Source organism: Pimephales promelas, chromosome 7 (genome assembly GCF_988280905.1).
Source record: "Pimephales promelas chromosome 7, fPimPro1.hap1.1, whole genome shotgun sequence".
Classification (NCBI taxonomy): Eukaryota; Metazoa; Chordata; class Actinopteri; order Cypriniformes; family Leuciscidae; genus Pimephales; species Pimephales promelas.
In genome coordinates this window covers 15,064,385-15,080,545 of record NC_142775.1, presented here as the reverse complement: position 1 = coordinate 15,080,545, position 16,161 = coordinate 15,064,385, and the positions used below count along the sequence as shown (strand labels likewise).

The 16,161-nt window shown below is 35.0% G+C and overlaps 2 protein-coding genes across 8 annotated transcripts in view; one reads left to right on the top strand and one right to left on the bottom strand.

The window, feature by feature from the left end:
• Positions 1–9,914, bottom strand: part of sema5ba (sema domain, seven thrombospondin repeats (type 1 and type 1-like), transmembrane domain (TM) and short cytoplasmic domain, (semaphorin) 5Ba) — a 179,560-nt gene extending 169,646 nt beyond the window's left edge. For 2 of the 7 annotated variants that reach the window (XM_039683021.2, XM_039683023.2), the window contains exon 1: positions 9,726–9,909. The gene's annotated coding sequence lies outside the window, so the exon portion shown is untranslated. Of the gene's footprint in view, positions 1–9,725 lie in introns of all 7 variants that reach the window. The other 5 variants (XR_005624296.2, XM_039683025.2, XM_089133126.1 and 2 more) reach the window with 5 other exon arrangements.
• A 2,055-nt stretch (positions 9,915–11,969) lies between these two features.
• pdia5 (protein disulfide isomerase family A, member 5) overlaps positions 11,970–16,161 on the top strand; it is a 74,038-nt gene continuing 69,846 nt past the window's right edge. The window contains exon 1 of the mRNA XM_039683020.2: positions 11,970–12,119. Coding sequence (XP_039538954.2) covers positions 12,015–12,119 — 105 coding nt within the window. The 5' untranslated portion in view covers positions 11,970–12,014. The remainder of the gene's footprint in view (positions 12,120–16,161) is intronic.

The window sequence follows — 16,161 nt, the reverse complement described above, 5'->3', positions numbered from 1 at the left end:
ATGACTGTCAGCCAAAGGATGAAAGAAAGAATTGTCAAACGAAATAATAACCCATCTTTTTATTGAGCTGAATGAAATTGATTTTTCTGTTAGAGGCTGTGAAAGAGTCGTTTAAAGCAATCTTTGCTTGTATTGAACTTGAAATTTTATTTTAAAATTCAGCAACTCATAATTTAATCAAATAAACTAGTCAAGCATTTCTAAAAGCCTATTATTAATCCTACTAAACATTTTTTTTATTTTTTATTTTTATTATTTTATTTTTTATTTATTTTTATTTTTAACATTTTTATTATTAATCCTACTAAACATTTTTTTTTTTCAAACAACCCAATTGGCGAATCTACTGAAAACTGTATTTAAGTCGCTTTGGATAAAAACGTCTGCTAAATGACTAAATGTAAATGTATTTAAGCTATAGTACAAATTCTTATAAGTAAAAGACTTTATAACTGCCTTTTATTTCGTATTTTAAACTTTCTCTCACAGTTATTGCTTTTATTTTTTGCTCTGATTCAGAAACAGGCTTCCATATCCGTAACACGGATCATTTGACTGCAAATAGCTCATTCACCTTTTTCCAGCAGAAAGAAATGAGTTGTATTATAATGAGACATTTTACCTTGTGAAAAAGATATAGGACAGAACACGAACATTTAAGGGGAGATAGCAAAGTACCTCAGACCTGGGGTATTAAATCACTAGAATGGGGACAATGTTCCCACCGTGCTCCACAAAAGCACTAACACCCATCTCCCATAGTTGTGCAGGGTCACCCATTGCACTGAATGGGCCCCCTTTCTCCAGCTTTTGGGGGCTTCACCAACAACACCATCAATGGGAATAGTGTTCCTCCCCCACAATGGGCAAATCAACTGTGGGAGCATTTTGGTCTCTACCCTTTTCCCCGTCTCCTCATTGAAGCCTCCTTGGACCGAACAATGCCAAAGAAAAGATGCATGCCTTCACGTCCGCTTACATACAACTGCATCCCTCCCTTGACAGCGGGGCGGAGAAAACCAGCTTTACGAATATTAAAATGACAATCCACCATTCACCATGACAAACGACAAACAAATAACTGGAGATCTCCAACTGGAAGCATTTGCATCTAGATACGCTTTCCATTTATAGAAGACGTTTCACCACTCGTCTGACTGGCTTCGGGCGCTGACGGAAACTCTTAAGAGAAAACGTCAGCCTGCTGAGGGACACGATTTCTCAATTGCCAAAAAGGTGTGATTAAGGAAGTATAGCGTGCGTTTAATTAGAACCCACAAGAGTGAGCAATGCGTCTCGCTTGATTTGTGTAAAAACATCTCCATGACAACATGAGACATAATTGTCAGTTCCAAGGCTTAATTGTTTGTTGCATTTCAGCTGCCGTCTGTCTGCAAGACATTCTGCAAAAAAACCAACAACAAACGCATTGACGAGATAAGACTCCAGACAAATTGAGCGCCTTCAATCACATCAAGTATTAATTAGGACTGCAGACAGCGGGCAGCTCAGCCGTATCACAGATCACATTTCACAGACTGAGTAGTGCGCAGCCATCCGTCCACACCAGCTTTCTGACATTCAGAAGGGTTGCGCTATGGACAGTTGCACATTTGAAAACAATATTTGACCCAGGCTTTATCAGAAGTGACCAGACCAAGACGATAATCCATCACCACGATTTGTTTTTCCAGTTGAGACCCAGTTGAATTGTTTGGGGAATACACTTAATTCAACAAACCCCATCATCCCTCCTCCCTCTGCAAATAAAAGATAGCAAGGCGTTCCTACAATATTCTTGAGAAGTGGCCAAGGCCCACCAAACTCCTTCTGTTCAACCCCTTGATAGCAAGAATAATAATGAAGCAATTCATGAAAAGCAACAATTCACACCAATCGCACCATCAAAATCTCAAAAACCTTTATTCCCTTTCAGAGACGGCCTGAGAACGCCATAATCTAAGTTTCCTCCTTCAAAACCAACGACACCATGGGTTCAGGATGTGTTGCATTTCCGCCTGATTATTATTCGAATAGTTAAGTTAGCACTTTTGTGTTGAAACAAAATAATGCAAAAAAAATAATGCAATAAACATTAAGTGTACATAACAGAAAATGTAGCAAAACACCCTAATGTACATTACTAACGACAAAAATAAGATAAAAAATGTATTAATTTATACTAAATAAACTCATGAGATGTGTCCCCCAGTGAATTATAGGAATTATAGGTATAGGAACTCATAGGGCATATAGGAATTAGGGCTGTCAAACGATTAATCACGATTAATCGCATCCAAAATAAAAGTTTGTGTACATAATATATGTGGGTGCACTGTGTATAATTATTTTATATATATAATACCCACACATGCTTGTATATATTTAAGATATATTTTCATAAATATACTGTACATAGATTTATATATATATATAATATATGTTTATATTTATATGAAATATATAAATATAAATATATATTTATATGACATATACATTTCAATATTTTATTTATAAATAATATTTTTTTCTTAAATATACATGCATGTGTGTGTATTTATATAAAATACTTATACAAAGTGCACCCACATATATTATGTAAACACAAACTTTTATTTTGGATGTGATTAATTGCAATTAATCGTTTGACAGCCCTAACAGGAATATCTTGTACTGTTTTTCACTGTAAATTATATTGTAATTTATAGTTTTTACTCGCAAAATACATTGACAGTATTTTATAGTAAAACTAAATATGATGCAATGTTAAACCATTTACAGTTTGTTTGGTTTTTTTTTACTGGATAAGCTAAACGTGTAATCAATTAATAAAGAAAGAACACATGCGCATGGTTTTCAAGTTTCCAAAATGTAATCTCTGATTGGGGAATTAAAACTGGCTGTTCAATGCAAGATGACGGAAATATCCTGAAAAGGGTTTTTTTTTTTTTTTTTTTTTTTTTCATTTGAGATATAACCAGTCAACCCTCTGTGGAGAGTGAAGCTCGCCATAGGCTAGTACATTTTTTATTTTACTTGCTAAATTTTCCTAACCTAGCTAGCTCCGCCTTCCAACGTACTTGTCTGTTAAAATTTTAAAACTTATTCAGTCAAGTGATTTTTTGCAGTGAGTCTTTTGTTGTTTGATTAACATTAAAAACAGACATTAGCAGGAATATTAGGCTGCTGTCACTTTAAGACAATCCACAGATTCAAGATACTGATACTGTTACACAACACGTGTTGTCTTTCTCAACTGTTTAAGTTCACTTAAGACATAGACTGTTTATTATAATTGCCAGACTGGCATTTTGACATAATTTTGAGTGAAATTTGAGTGAATACGTAGAGTGAGAGTGTGAGAGAGAAAGCAACAGAGGGCGCTCTCAGCCAAGCGACGGTGCTTAAAGGGATACTCCACTTTTTTTTGGAAATAGGCTCATTTACAACTCCCCCAGAGTAAAACAGTTGAGTCTTACCGTTTTCGAATCCATTCGGCCGATTTTCTGATATTTAAAAGAATATCAGTAAACAGACAGTTTCTGGTCTCATTGACTGCCATAGTATATTTGTTTTCCTACTATGGAAGTCAATGAGACCAGAAACTGTCTGGTTACTGATGTTCTTCTAAATATCAGAAAATCGGCTGAATGGATTCAAAAACGGTAAAACTCAACTGTTTCATTATGGGGGAATGGTAAAATGAGTCTATTTCCAAAAAAAAAGTGGAGCATCCCTTTAAGTTCAGCAGGAAATGAAACATTTGCACTAAACATATTTTTTGCCTCTAACTCAATCACAGGCGAGTAAAATCATACAAATTATATAATAAAGGACATTTTTAGTAGGCTAGCATGAAATTTGGTTGTAGTGATTTACTTGAATTTTAGAGGGTTGCCAGTGGTACAATATCACAGATGATTATGCTAAATTAATGAAGAGAATCATGATCAAGATTAAAATACAATTAATTGTGTTCTGTGCGAACGGAAAGTTTCACGATGGCTGCTTAGCTTACAGCAATAAGAAGTACCTATTCGAAACCTTCCTTCAAATATGGTTTTAAAACGTCTCAATTTGTCAGGTCAGAAAGTGTCAATCTACATTAGCGATTACCACACATACACGTAAGGTGCTTTTAAACACAGCAGTGATCATACAAAAGGTGAGTTTGAACTAAAAAAAACAGTCAAACATGCCATTTCCCTCAAAGGCTAAAAAATTGACAATAGCGAGGGTTTGAAGAACCTGAATGATATCGACTCACTCATGAATGCCTCAGGCACACCACACACACACACTTTAGCTGAAACATATTAGCAGACCGGCTCTCATGGAAGATATCATTAGGATAATTCAGTAAGATGAATTCTGCCTTGAGAAGATCTAATATTTAAAATGAAGAAGTGCTATAACAGAGAAAATGCTTGATTAAAAAAGGTTTAAAACTGTATTTTGAAGAACTGTATCATGAAGAAATCCCTAACAGCTTTTCAGAGGGAACATGTACTGTATATAGCTTTAAACCTCTATATTAACCCTTATCTTGTCATCATTTACTTACCCTCAAAAATGTGATTTTACTCCCGCTGAACACAAAAGTTATTTTGAAGATTGTTGGATTCGTTTCGGTGACCATTGACTTAAAAAAAAAAAATCCCCAAAATATATTATTTTATGTTCCACAGAAAGAAAGTAATACAGTTTTAAAATGAAATGAGGGTGAGTAAAAGATGACATAATATACATTTGCGGGTGATCTTTCGCTTTAAGCTCAGATCACTAAGTAACCCTAAAACAAGGCGGAAATACACTTGACATTGACACTCTATTCCATGCAGTCATATCTACTGCCAGTCAGATCAAGTTCTTTCCCATTAAACTTTCATCCACACGGTCCCCACTCAGATGATGATTCCGCATCAGAAATAATTCACATGGCACATCTTATGTATGCACCGCTAAAACTTTGATAAGGGCCACCAAGTCATCAGTTCACAAGAGCTAAAATTATTTATGCTGATATCAAATGCAAATGATCAGATGTCCTTCCATTTTCAGGTCTCGTTACTATGCGTGTCACTCACTACGGATGCATGTGGCCGATGTCCATTAGGCTTCTACTTCTTTACTTTCAAACTGACAAGGGATCTCATAAGATCATTACACATGAAAACCTACTTTACATTTGAAAAGAGAGGCCTCATGCACTATGAAAACACATGAATCGACTGGCACATGTGGTAGTGGTGGTGGGGGGGGAGCTGTATGAATATTAATAATCATACACAAAAGCCTTTAGTGGACCGGCAAACAAACAGACTCTTTGGTTAAGAGAGATGTTCACAAGCCGCCTAAAGCACACATATAGACAAATACAATAGCTCCAGACTTCCTTCATCATATGAATGATGACAATCTGTGGAGTGTCCAGCCCCTCGAATGAGTCATACTGTGACTATAAGGACACCCTTGAGGTTTTCTCTCGCAATTGATGTTGAAAACATATTCTGATCCTATAGAAATCATTTTCAAGAACCCATGGAAGAAAGAAACCTCATTAATGGTTCTAGAGAGCAAGAGACATCCTTTTCCAAGAGACCTTCATGTAAACATTGCGGTGAGTGGTGTTTAGGTAAGTGGACAGACGGTACTTGACTAGAATGAGTACGTTTGGGTAAATATATCTCTGAATTCCCCCAAAGCTAAACATACTAAACCAGACCAGTTTAAATAAGAGACAATGGTGTCTCAAGTTATAATAATTTTTACACAACCACAATCAAGGATGAAGGGTGTATTTTTTAGGGATTACTATACATGGGGAAATTTGCATAAACATAATTAGTTCACCCCAAAAAAATCTGTCATTAATTACTCACCATCATGTTGTTCTAAACCCTTAAATGTAAAACATTCGGAACATGATCTTTTCATTGACATGATCTTTCTGTCCCTCCATAGACAGCAATGCAACTGACACTTTGACGCTTCAAAAAGTTCATAAAGAGATCTATTTATATGATGAACAGATTTAATTTATGCTTTTATTCACCTATTAAACACTGATCAGCAAACAAAAACAGAAGTTCAATGTGCTGCGTAACAGAAAATGAACCTTGTTTCTTGAACATCAAGCGAACATGCTTGAGCTTTGAGTTGATGAAAGTTTTATGTGAATAGAAGCCTAAATTAAATTTAAGACACTTTATGGATTCGTTTTACAATCTCTTTATGGACTTTTTGAAGCGTCAAAGTTGCGTAACTTGCGCTGCTGCCAATGGAGGGAGATAAAGCTCTTAGATTTCATAAAAAAGATCTTCATTTGTGTTCCGAAGATGAATGAAGGTCTTACGGGTTTGGAACAACATGAGGGTGAGGAATTACTGACAGAATTTACATTTTTGTGTGAACTATCCCTTTAAGAACTAATTTGACCAACTAGCAGTTAGTTAGGGGGTAATCAGACTTTTCTTTATCAAATTAGACCAATCTAGGTTATATAAAATGATGAAAAGTCTAAAATAATATTGTATAAAATATACAGTATATATAGGGGAGAGCGGGGCACAACCTAACACATTTTGGTTTTGGCTCAATTAAAAAATTATTAAGTTAGATTCAACTTTTTTTACACAAGCAACATACACATCTCTGCTACAAATGAATACTTAAAGTAATATTCTAGGACCTACCATTTTTGTACTGTTGCTCTGAAATGTTACAACTTACCGCATATGCGGGGTTAATTGTAACAGAGGGGTTAGTTTTAACACTTGTATGTAACACACACAATTTAGTACTATTTATTTTGTATAGTTAGATATTGTTTGTGCATCTGTACAGATAGATATCCATACATCCATCCCTCATCCAATCATCATTCTATTCTGGATAGAGACATAGAAAAGGGCTGCACAGTTTTGCAATAAATAATAATAAATGCAATTGAATTAGATTTATGTGTGACAGCTGCATGTACAATTATTATAATTAATAATATTAACAGTAATTGTAATACAAATGAGCTTAAAATCTAAATTTAAAGGGTTTATTGCATTAAAAACAGGCCATAATTTTAATAAGTGGTCAATGCATAGTAAACTAAATTTTAAACATTTTAAATTGCAAAATTGTTTGTGAAAGTCCAACAAAGTTGAATGTATAAATAAATACTCAAACCTGAAAAATTGTGTGACTCCCCGTTTTCAATTGATTATCATTGTGCACTTGGCGGCTTAATTATAACACTGTGCTACAACTAAACCCGCTGTGTATTATATATTTTAAGCCTATAGCTAACAGCTGATAGGTATTGCTGACATGTTTCAAAACGGTTAGGTTAGGTAAAGTTAGGTTTGGAAACGTATACATCCAACTCAGAAACCGAAAAAAAAAAAAAAAACTATGATGAAAAAATGTACTTGCATGGTGTCAAAACACTCTTTGTCCAGTATCTTCACGAAATATTATCAAAACTTTATGCAAATTCGTGGGAGACCGTCTTCTGGCAGCAAGAGAAAAAGACAACCTGCGGAAAGACAACCTGCTTGATCCTGACTAACTAGGCCAATGTAAAAGGTCCGTGTTACATTTAACCCCGCGTTAGGTTGTGCCCCGCGCTCCCCTAGGCCTATTCTAGAAACATGCATGGTGACTAACTTTTAAGCCTAGTCTTAGCAGTTTATGCAATGGGCCATTGGATCAATTATAATATTCCATTCAAGCCCAGTTACAGGGTTTTGAAGCATTTTCTAAACTAATGTGCTGCAGGATGATCTTAGCCTATATCAAACCTTGTTTTCCTATGAGACCATGTGAGCTTGCATATCTTTATCTATAAAATCTCTTTGATTTTAGCTTAAAAGAACATCAAATGCATCTATCATTTATCCCTACTTAGCCAACAATGTAAAATCTAAGGATTGGAGCAGATTTGCTTCATAATCATATGCTTTTCATTACAGAACAGCGTTTACAACAAAGTTATTGTTGTTACCCTGAGATTAACCAAAAGACTGAGATTGGTTGCTTGATGCACTTTGTTTGATTGCCGTTAAATCTGCGAAGGATAGTAGATCTCCAGAATTTAGCAGCCCTGATTTAAATTGCACCAGGCCAACAGGTGATTTTCCTTCTCCTTGCTTTGGCTGCAAGACTCGACACTTCCCCCTACCGTTTTTGACCAGCAATTCAGTCTCTGTTTTGTACACCTGCTCTCCGGTTCGTAAAGAGCATAGTGTTGCACATTACATCATTTACACCAAACTCAATCATTTCAAGTTTTAAAACTGCTGGGTTTTCATTTTTTGAGGAAATTGAGTGTAACAAAGACGAGACACAGATTTATTAGGCTTACTGCGCGAGGCTGACGAAATGTTGTGTCTGCAGATATCGCCAACAATAATCAGTTCAGCGCCAACCTACATTTCCTAAAATATCCTTGTTTTGTTTAGGTAGGCTACTTGTTCTCTTTGCTGGCCATAGTATAGCCTAGGCTACTCGTTCTCATGGAGGATAGTCTACTTTTTCTAATAAGCGCGTTCTTATCTTTACAAAAACAAAGGCATTTGGCGCCTTTGTTTTGTGTGGTAAAGCGAACTTAAATTAGCCTATAGACAGAAAATAAACTGTTGCTGTTGTAGCCTATATGTGCCTGTGACATAGCATAGCACCTATGTTGTATTCAAAAAGAGTCTTCTCTACATTTCTAAATAACATCATCATTGCACATCATTCACATGCCAATGCTTTTCTGACAGTTACAGCATCCTTCACTCCCCAAATAGGCTACTGACTGAAAAAAGCTAAATACCGTTTTATGTATTAAAACAATAAATAAAAAATTAGCTTTTCTGTTAACGCTTATAAAGTTGCTCCGTTTGAAAACACACGGATCTGTAGCCCAGTCGAGAGATGCTAAATCCGTCCTCTAATTACCTGAGAGACTTAGGCTATCCGAACATTCTGTGCAAAAGTAGATTATTCTCGGTGAAAAGTAAACGTATGTCCAAGGAAAATCCCTCAAAAGCCAAACGATGATAAAAGAGAATGAAATATTGCGTGTTTTACTGGGAGCTTATGAAGGCGAACGTTTCGACTCCAAAGCAAAATTCCTCGGATCTTGAACAGAACGTGAGCAGCGAGTAAATTCCTTGTCAGGATAAAGGAATAGGCAACTCTTACTGAATCCTGTTCATAAAATATGCATGTTCTTTAATAACATGAGAGGAAAGGACTGTTTAAAAGACATGGCATCCCCAATGAGGGTTTTGTGAACACCATAAAGAGAGAAAAACTGCCAATATCCAGTTTTTATTAGGCTAGATAAGGAGTCTTCGATGATTAAAAAGGCAATAGCCTATTACTAAAAAAAAAAAAAAAAAAAACAACAACAAAAAAACAAATTGACTGGTTCATGCAAATCCACTGGCGATTTAAAATAGCTTGACGTTATTTAAAATTGAACAATCGTTTTAATTTGGAAAGGAAGAAAAGAAATTGATGTAGTTCGACAACAGGCTTAGGCTATATGTTTATGTTCTTCAGAAAAAAACAAACAAACAAAAAATCAGAGAGAGTCGCTGAAATGTTGATAGTCAGTACCGCAGAACTTCTAAAAGTCTACTTCACAATATTACCCTACACCAATAACATTAGACGCAGTTTCTATAGCCTAATACTTGTAAATGTGAGGTAAATACTATCTAAGAGAGTGTTCTTACCTTCTGACGTCCTTCTTCTGAAGTCAACTCTATCGTGCGTAAAACGCAACGCATAAACCGCAATCTCCGCTTTGCGTAGGTCTCCTGTGCAGTATCCCTTTTCTGTGAATGACTTCCACCGATCGACCTGAAGCAGCTGCTTTACTGCGCTGTGCTGGAAAGACAAGGCTACTACAGAGGGACAGCTGCAACTCAAACGAATAGGGGTGCAAACTCTGCCATGATTCTCCACCTCAAAGGTTTGGCTCAGTGGCTGCGATATCTGATGAAGCTCTCATTTTACTTTCTAAAGAAATTTCTGTAACAGGAACATTGTTTTCCTATTCCAGCTGATTAAAAAAAAAACATCGTATTTTGGGATTCAACAACACCCCTATATCGAGCCTGGATAGTCAGTCCCTAGAATCGGTGAGGTACCATGGCAATTAATTAACTGTTTGAATCGCACAATGTTGCCAAAAAGTAGCAATATGTATCAACACGTCTTGGTTTTGGTGTGGTGCAATCAAAAAACCTTGATGGTAGCCTGCCATGTCATATGATACTTTTATGTGTAGCTAAATCATATTATTGCCATAATCATATATCCAAAGTGTTTGACTGGTAGGCTATTACAAGCAAATCTTAAGGAAGTATCAAAGGATGTTCAAAAACACAGGCCTATAAGTGTGTACTGTAAATAATACCCAACAAATAGTGGGCAACCTTTAAATGTATGTTTATATAAAGAAAGAAAACACCATATAAATCTGTTGGCTTTACTTTTGGAAAGTTGCTTTCATTTTTAATAACTGTCACAATACATATGGGCTGTGGAAATCCGCTCAAACACTGAAAGCTGCAAGCATTAAGCAGATGGGGATGTGATGAGGGAGGTGACTCGAGAGTCAAGATAGTTGTACCACTGTCACATCCAGGTGGTGGCACTACAGTGTGTCTGACACCAGCATGATCATTGCAAATATATAACATAAATGTTAGTGTAGGTCTATTATTTAATGCCTTCCTTAAGCATTTGAAGGCATATAAGAAAATACTTTTTCCATATAAATGAAATAGCAATACTGATGAACTATCTAGGAACAATTTGAAAAGTAAATGATTTAAATTCTAAAATATAAATATAAATATGATTTTTCTGACTGTTATTTATCAGCTAATAAGAATAGGCTGCTGATAAATTGCTAAGGCAACCATTGACTACAGTCAGGCAAAGGAACTTACTTCTCCAAAATAATAGTTTATTGATCATTATTGAGCTGTTCAAATAATTTGTAGGCCAAACTTGAAGGATGCTGTTTTAATAGAATACTTGTTTTTATTTAGGCTACTTAAAAAAAAAAAAAGTCAGTGGGTTAACATGGTTTTACACTTTGTCCTAAAACAAATTACACATGCATTAAATGTGAAATTTGAAGCCGCTGTGTTAAAAAACAAACAAAAAAAAACTTGTTTTATAAAGTACAGTTATTACGCCGATATACTTTGTTTTTATACACCACCACCCAATATTTGTAGAATCATATGAGTTCAACAAGGTCACACAAGTTTACTGTAGGATATGTTTTTATAGTTATATAATTATACAATCTTTAGCTAGCTATAGGCTAATTATGGTTATATTTTCTGTCACTCACATGATGTGTCAACTCAACTCCATTACACCAAAGAAATAATAAGATCATTTCCCTCATTCATTGTATAGGTTGAGCCATTCACTGGAACACCAATGGTAACTTATAGTAGCATATTATGTTGACTTTGTAAGATTTTCAGTGTAACTGTGGTTCATTGAATTGCATAGATTGAGCTAAAAGGAGTCTTGAAACCTAACCGTTCATTCGTTCATTTAATATTCAAATTAATTCATTTCATTTCATTTATTTCACAATACCACTTTTTGCATTTGTTTCTACATCAGAAGTTGTTTTTGGGGGTAGAATATTACAGAAGTAACAAGTTACAACATTTTATTTTGCCAAGAACTATACACATTAGCCACACTAAATAGGCTATGGTAATATAACTGACATCACAATTTAAGTCAAACACATTCAAACACATTCAAAACAGACAGCCTAATTATTTTCAGTTTCGAAGCTTTTGTTCAGGAAACAGTAAGTCATTTGAATAGAACAGTTTTGGATTAGAAATAATTTACATGAGCTGAAATGATACACATTCACAAGTATGTGTCTGTAGTATGCCCTCGTTTAAGCCCTTAAACTACATTTCCGAAGAAACTACATTTCCTAAGAAGCCCTGCGTTCTCCAGGGATTTGAAGGAATATGGATTGCGCTTGCGTGACCAGACGTGGCAGCGGCATCATGGCTTCTTGGAACAGATACGGGAGACGTAGGAGACTGGTCGAAATGTTCTTATTCTTGTCATTGGTGAGTCTTTTATAAGGAATCTTATGGATCGATATGATCAATAATGTATAATGCGCATATCGGACAGATGTTCTGAATCTGACGTAAGACGAAAACGAAAGGAAAAGGGAATGATCTTCTGTCCCTCTTGCATCAGTAGCTCAAAGTTGACAGCAGAAGATAGAGACTCAAGATCAATCCGTCTAATTCATCAGTTCTCAGGTCTTGTTTTTGGGGTTATACTCCTGAAACTGTGTGCTTCCACATGCATGAAACATCACATGCTCATCATGCAAACATCTAATGTCAAATCGGATTCAATATTGGTTATAGCTGCTTTAAAACGACACATTTTTTTTCTTATTTCATTCATGCATATTGATTTAATGTGTCATGTTAGAGGTTTTATTATTATTATTATTATTATTATTATTATTATTATTGAGGTCTGTTTGGGTCAATGATGTAATAATGAATGCTTATTATTTTTGTCCAGGTTATGTTATCAAAATACAAGACGAATGCATACAATTCAAACACACTACGCTTCTGTTATATGATGAAAAAGCATTTAATTCCTTAAAAAAAACATCAAAATTACTTTTAATTAAGAACTTAAAATAAAAAACAAATTGTGTAACTGTCTGAAAATTGTCCAAAAATAGACCTTTTTAAAATATGTATTTTTTTATTTCTCAAAAAGAAGTGATTTTGTAAAAAAAAAAATATATATATATATATATATATATATATATATATATATATATATATATATATTTTGTTAATATTTGAAAAAGTTTTGTCCATCCAATCAAAGTGAAACATAGCAGACCCCTGCTTTAGACCCTATTACTAAGTCATTCATTTTTTTAACATTTAAGTCCTTTTATGAAATGGCTCATTTTGTTTATAACCAGTTCATAAACTCTAAGGAAATTTGTATACAAGTAATAAACAAAAAACTTGTCTTGAACAATGTTTCGAAACTATTAAAAATAGTTCATACTGTAAGTTGTTTAGGCCTACAGTACCCTTTATTTAAGGTGATACATTTTTGTATTTCTTACTTTATAATTAGAGCACGTGGCACTTCTAAAATCATTCAATCAAAATTGAGAGTTTTTCATATTGTGTATGATGCAACATAAATTCAAACATTTTTTAATCATCTTGACCCATTTATAGCTTGGTCTATATTTGTCAGGTTCCTACTGATTCACTATCAACAACACATGAAACCACTGAACCAACTAGCGTTCCTACTTCTCTATGGTGGTGATTACATTTTAACTGCATTTTACAGTTTGTTTTAGGGCAAGGTTTATATTTACAATAGCAATGTTATTTAACCTCAGATCAGAGGTCTTTCTTGTTCTTCTCTCAAAGAACAAGACTGAAGTGAGCTTGTAATGCTTAAAGCAAATTAACCTTCATTTAGTTGAGTTTAAAGTGCATTATTAACCCTTATTCACAACTGATTTGTGAATCAATGTGGGCCGTGCCCTCAACACCAAACTCTAATAGCTGCTCGGCCACGTCAGTCAACTCTCATTACGCAGAGCTTTCCTGTTTCACATCCTGTTCTGTGCCTGCCACCGCAAACAAAGGTACTCTCCTGAACCGATGGGACGTTGTGGTGGTTGGGTGGGGGAATAGAAGCCTCTCTCTGTTATCTGTGCTTCCCTCCAGCCCTCCTGCTTGTCAGAGCAATTTATAAAATCTCTTAATCTTGATTACAGGCACCCCACAACCCCCTCATTCCACATTGCGTGGTCCAGCAGCACACTGTATGGACACTGTAAATACAATAAATAACTCATTGTGTGTGAACGTTTGACTCAAAGATTGACTGTTTCAGTTGCGGAAGTCATTTCCTTCTGTTTATGAATTACCTACGTCAGCTTTGCAGAGCCGAAGCCCCCCCGTGTTGTTTGGCTCAGCCAGCAGGAAGACTAGGCTTGTTTGAGGAGTGGGACGGTTTGTGCTGAATCAGTGAGACCTTAAATGTGAAAATGAGATTTTATTTATTAAACAGATTTGCGATGTCAGCTTATGCTGCTGATTAAGCAAGATGTTTTTATGTTGAATGTTGATGTATGACCAATCTTTTTATTTTCCGTGCAAAACATGTCAGCAAGGACACTGGCGTTTCAGTGGACCTTGGTGACATGTTTTACACAGCATGGGAAACACGTAGCCCTCAAACCGTATTCACTTTATAGCCCTTAATCCTGTAATTGTGGACAAATGGGCACAGATGACTCAGGTGTGATCCTAATTTTTATTTATTATAAATGTTATATCACTGTCTTTGATAAAGTTTTGTCTATCCATTTTTGGTGTTTTTTTATTTTTATTTTGGGGGTATTTTTGAATTTATTTACTTTAAAAAGTACCATATTTTCTATGTAAATTATGCTTATTTTTATGTTTTATTTTATTTTTTTAATTCAATACATTAAAATATAATTCCAATAAGTTCTTAGAGCTAAAACCTAACGATGAAGTGAGTTTGCTGTCACCGGGTGTCTTATTTTGGCTTATTTTAGAATGCTCTACAGTAAATTACAGTTTTTCCTATTCATTTCTATGGGTGCCCATTTTTGACCCAAATACAAGATTAAGGAGTTGTTGTTTTTTTTGACCCACTTAACAAAATGAGTCAAAAAAAATTGTGTGTGTTCAGGAGGCAAACTTAGGAAAATTAGCCAGGTCTTGTACCGTAGCATTCAATAAAAAATTGAAGCCTTGAAAACGCATAGGCCTAGCTTACTGAAAAAAAGTGCTATTTGTCACGACACATTAAATAACCATAAAACAGTAGGCTTATTTATGGTTTCATTTTCTTTGAATGACCAAATTTGAAAGTTGAGACATTCAATTCAATGTTACCTTCTTGGTCCTGTCTGTCAGCTTGTTGTCAGTGTCCTCTATGTATTTTCCATGACATTAATAAAGCTATAATGCACGTATAAAATGAACAAACTCGATCCACCAGGAAACGCCACATAGGTCGCCGAATTTACTGCGCTTCGTGACATTTTTTCCTTTTGCGCGTTCGCCGGGGAGTTGTTAAAAGATAGCGGAGTGCGTGCATTCATGATTATCAGGCTGCCGGTACAATCATGCTGCCGCCGGGTCTGAGTGAGTAATTTACTTCTTAAAATGAAATACTTTATTTTATTCATTTAAGACTGCTCTTATGAGGACAAAACAAAACGCTCGACAAAACGTACAGTTTGGCATAATTTGCATATTCGCATATTTTGCGTCGACATATTTTTTGCGTCGAAGTAATCGATGATGTCGACACATTGTCCCAGCCCTACTTGCTAGATTGAAAAGCCATTTTCAATTTTTCTACTTTTACCCGCTATTGAAAAGCCATTTTCAATCTTGGCTTTTCAATCTTTTTTTTTTTTTTCTTTCTTTTCGTCGACGTAATCAGGAAATGCCATGACGTTTCCTTGTAGCCATTTTCATTGTATGAATAATTTAGTGTATTTGTTAGACATTTGTATTTGTTACAAAAAATTCTGTTTCAAATAAATGCTGTTCTTTTGAACTTCTATTCATCAAAAGAATCCTGAAAAAAAAAACACATCATAGTTTCCACACAATATATAAAAATAACTGTATTTAACAGTGGTGATAATAAATCGGCATAAAATCAGCATATTAGAATGATTTCTAAAGGATCATGTGACCCTGAAGACTGGAGTAATGATGCTGAAAATTCAGCTTGGCCATCACAGGAATAAATAATATTTTAAAATAGAAAACAGTTATTTTAAATTGTACTAATATTTCACAATATTTCAGTTTTTACAAATTTTTCAATTAAATAAATGCAGACTTGGTGAGCATAAGAGGCAAACCAACCCAACACTTTTAAACTTTAGTGTTTAATGTCATCAATGCATAAAATAAGAAGAGAAAATAACTGGAACAAACATAGGCGATAAGGTATTTTCATTACGTTTGATGTATACTACTTTTTACCCGCTATTAGCTTTGCCATGCACTACTTTTATCTCCAAATGTCATTTAGCACTTTGGAGTT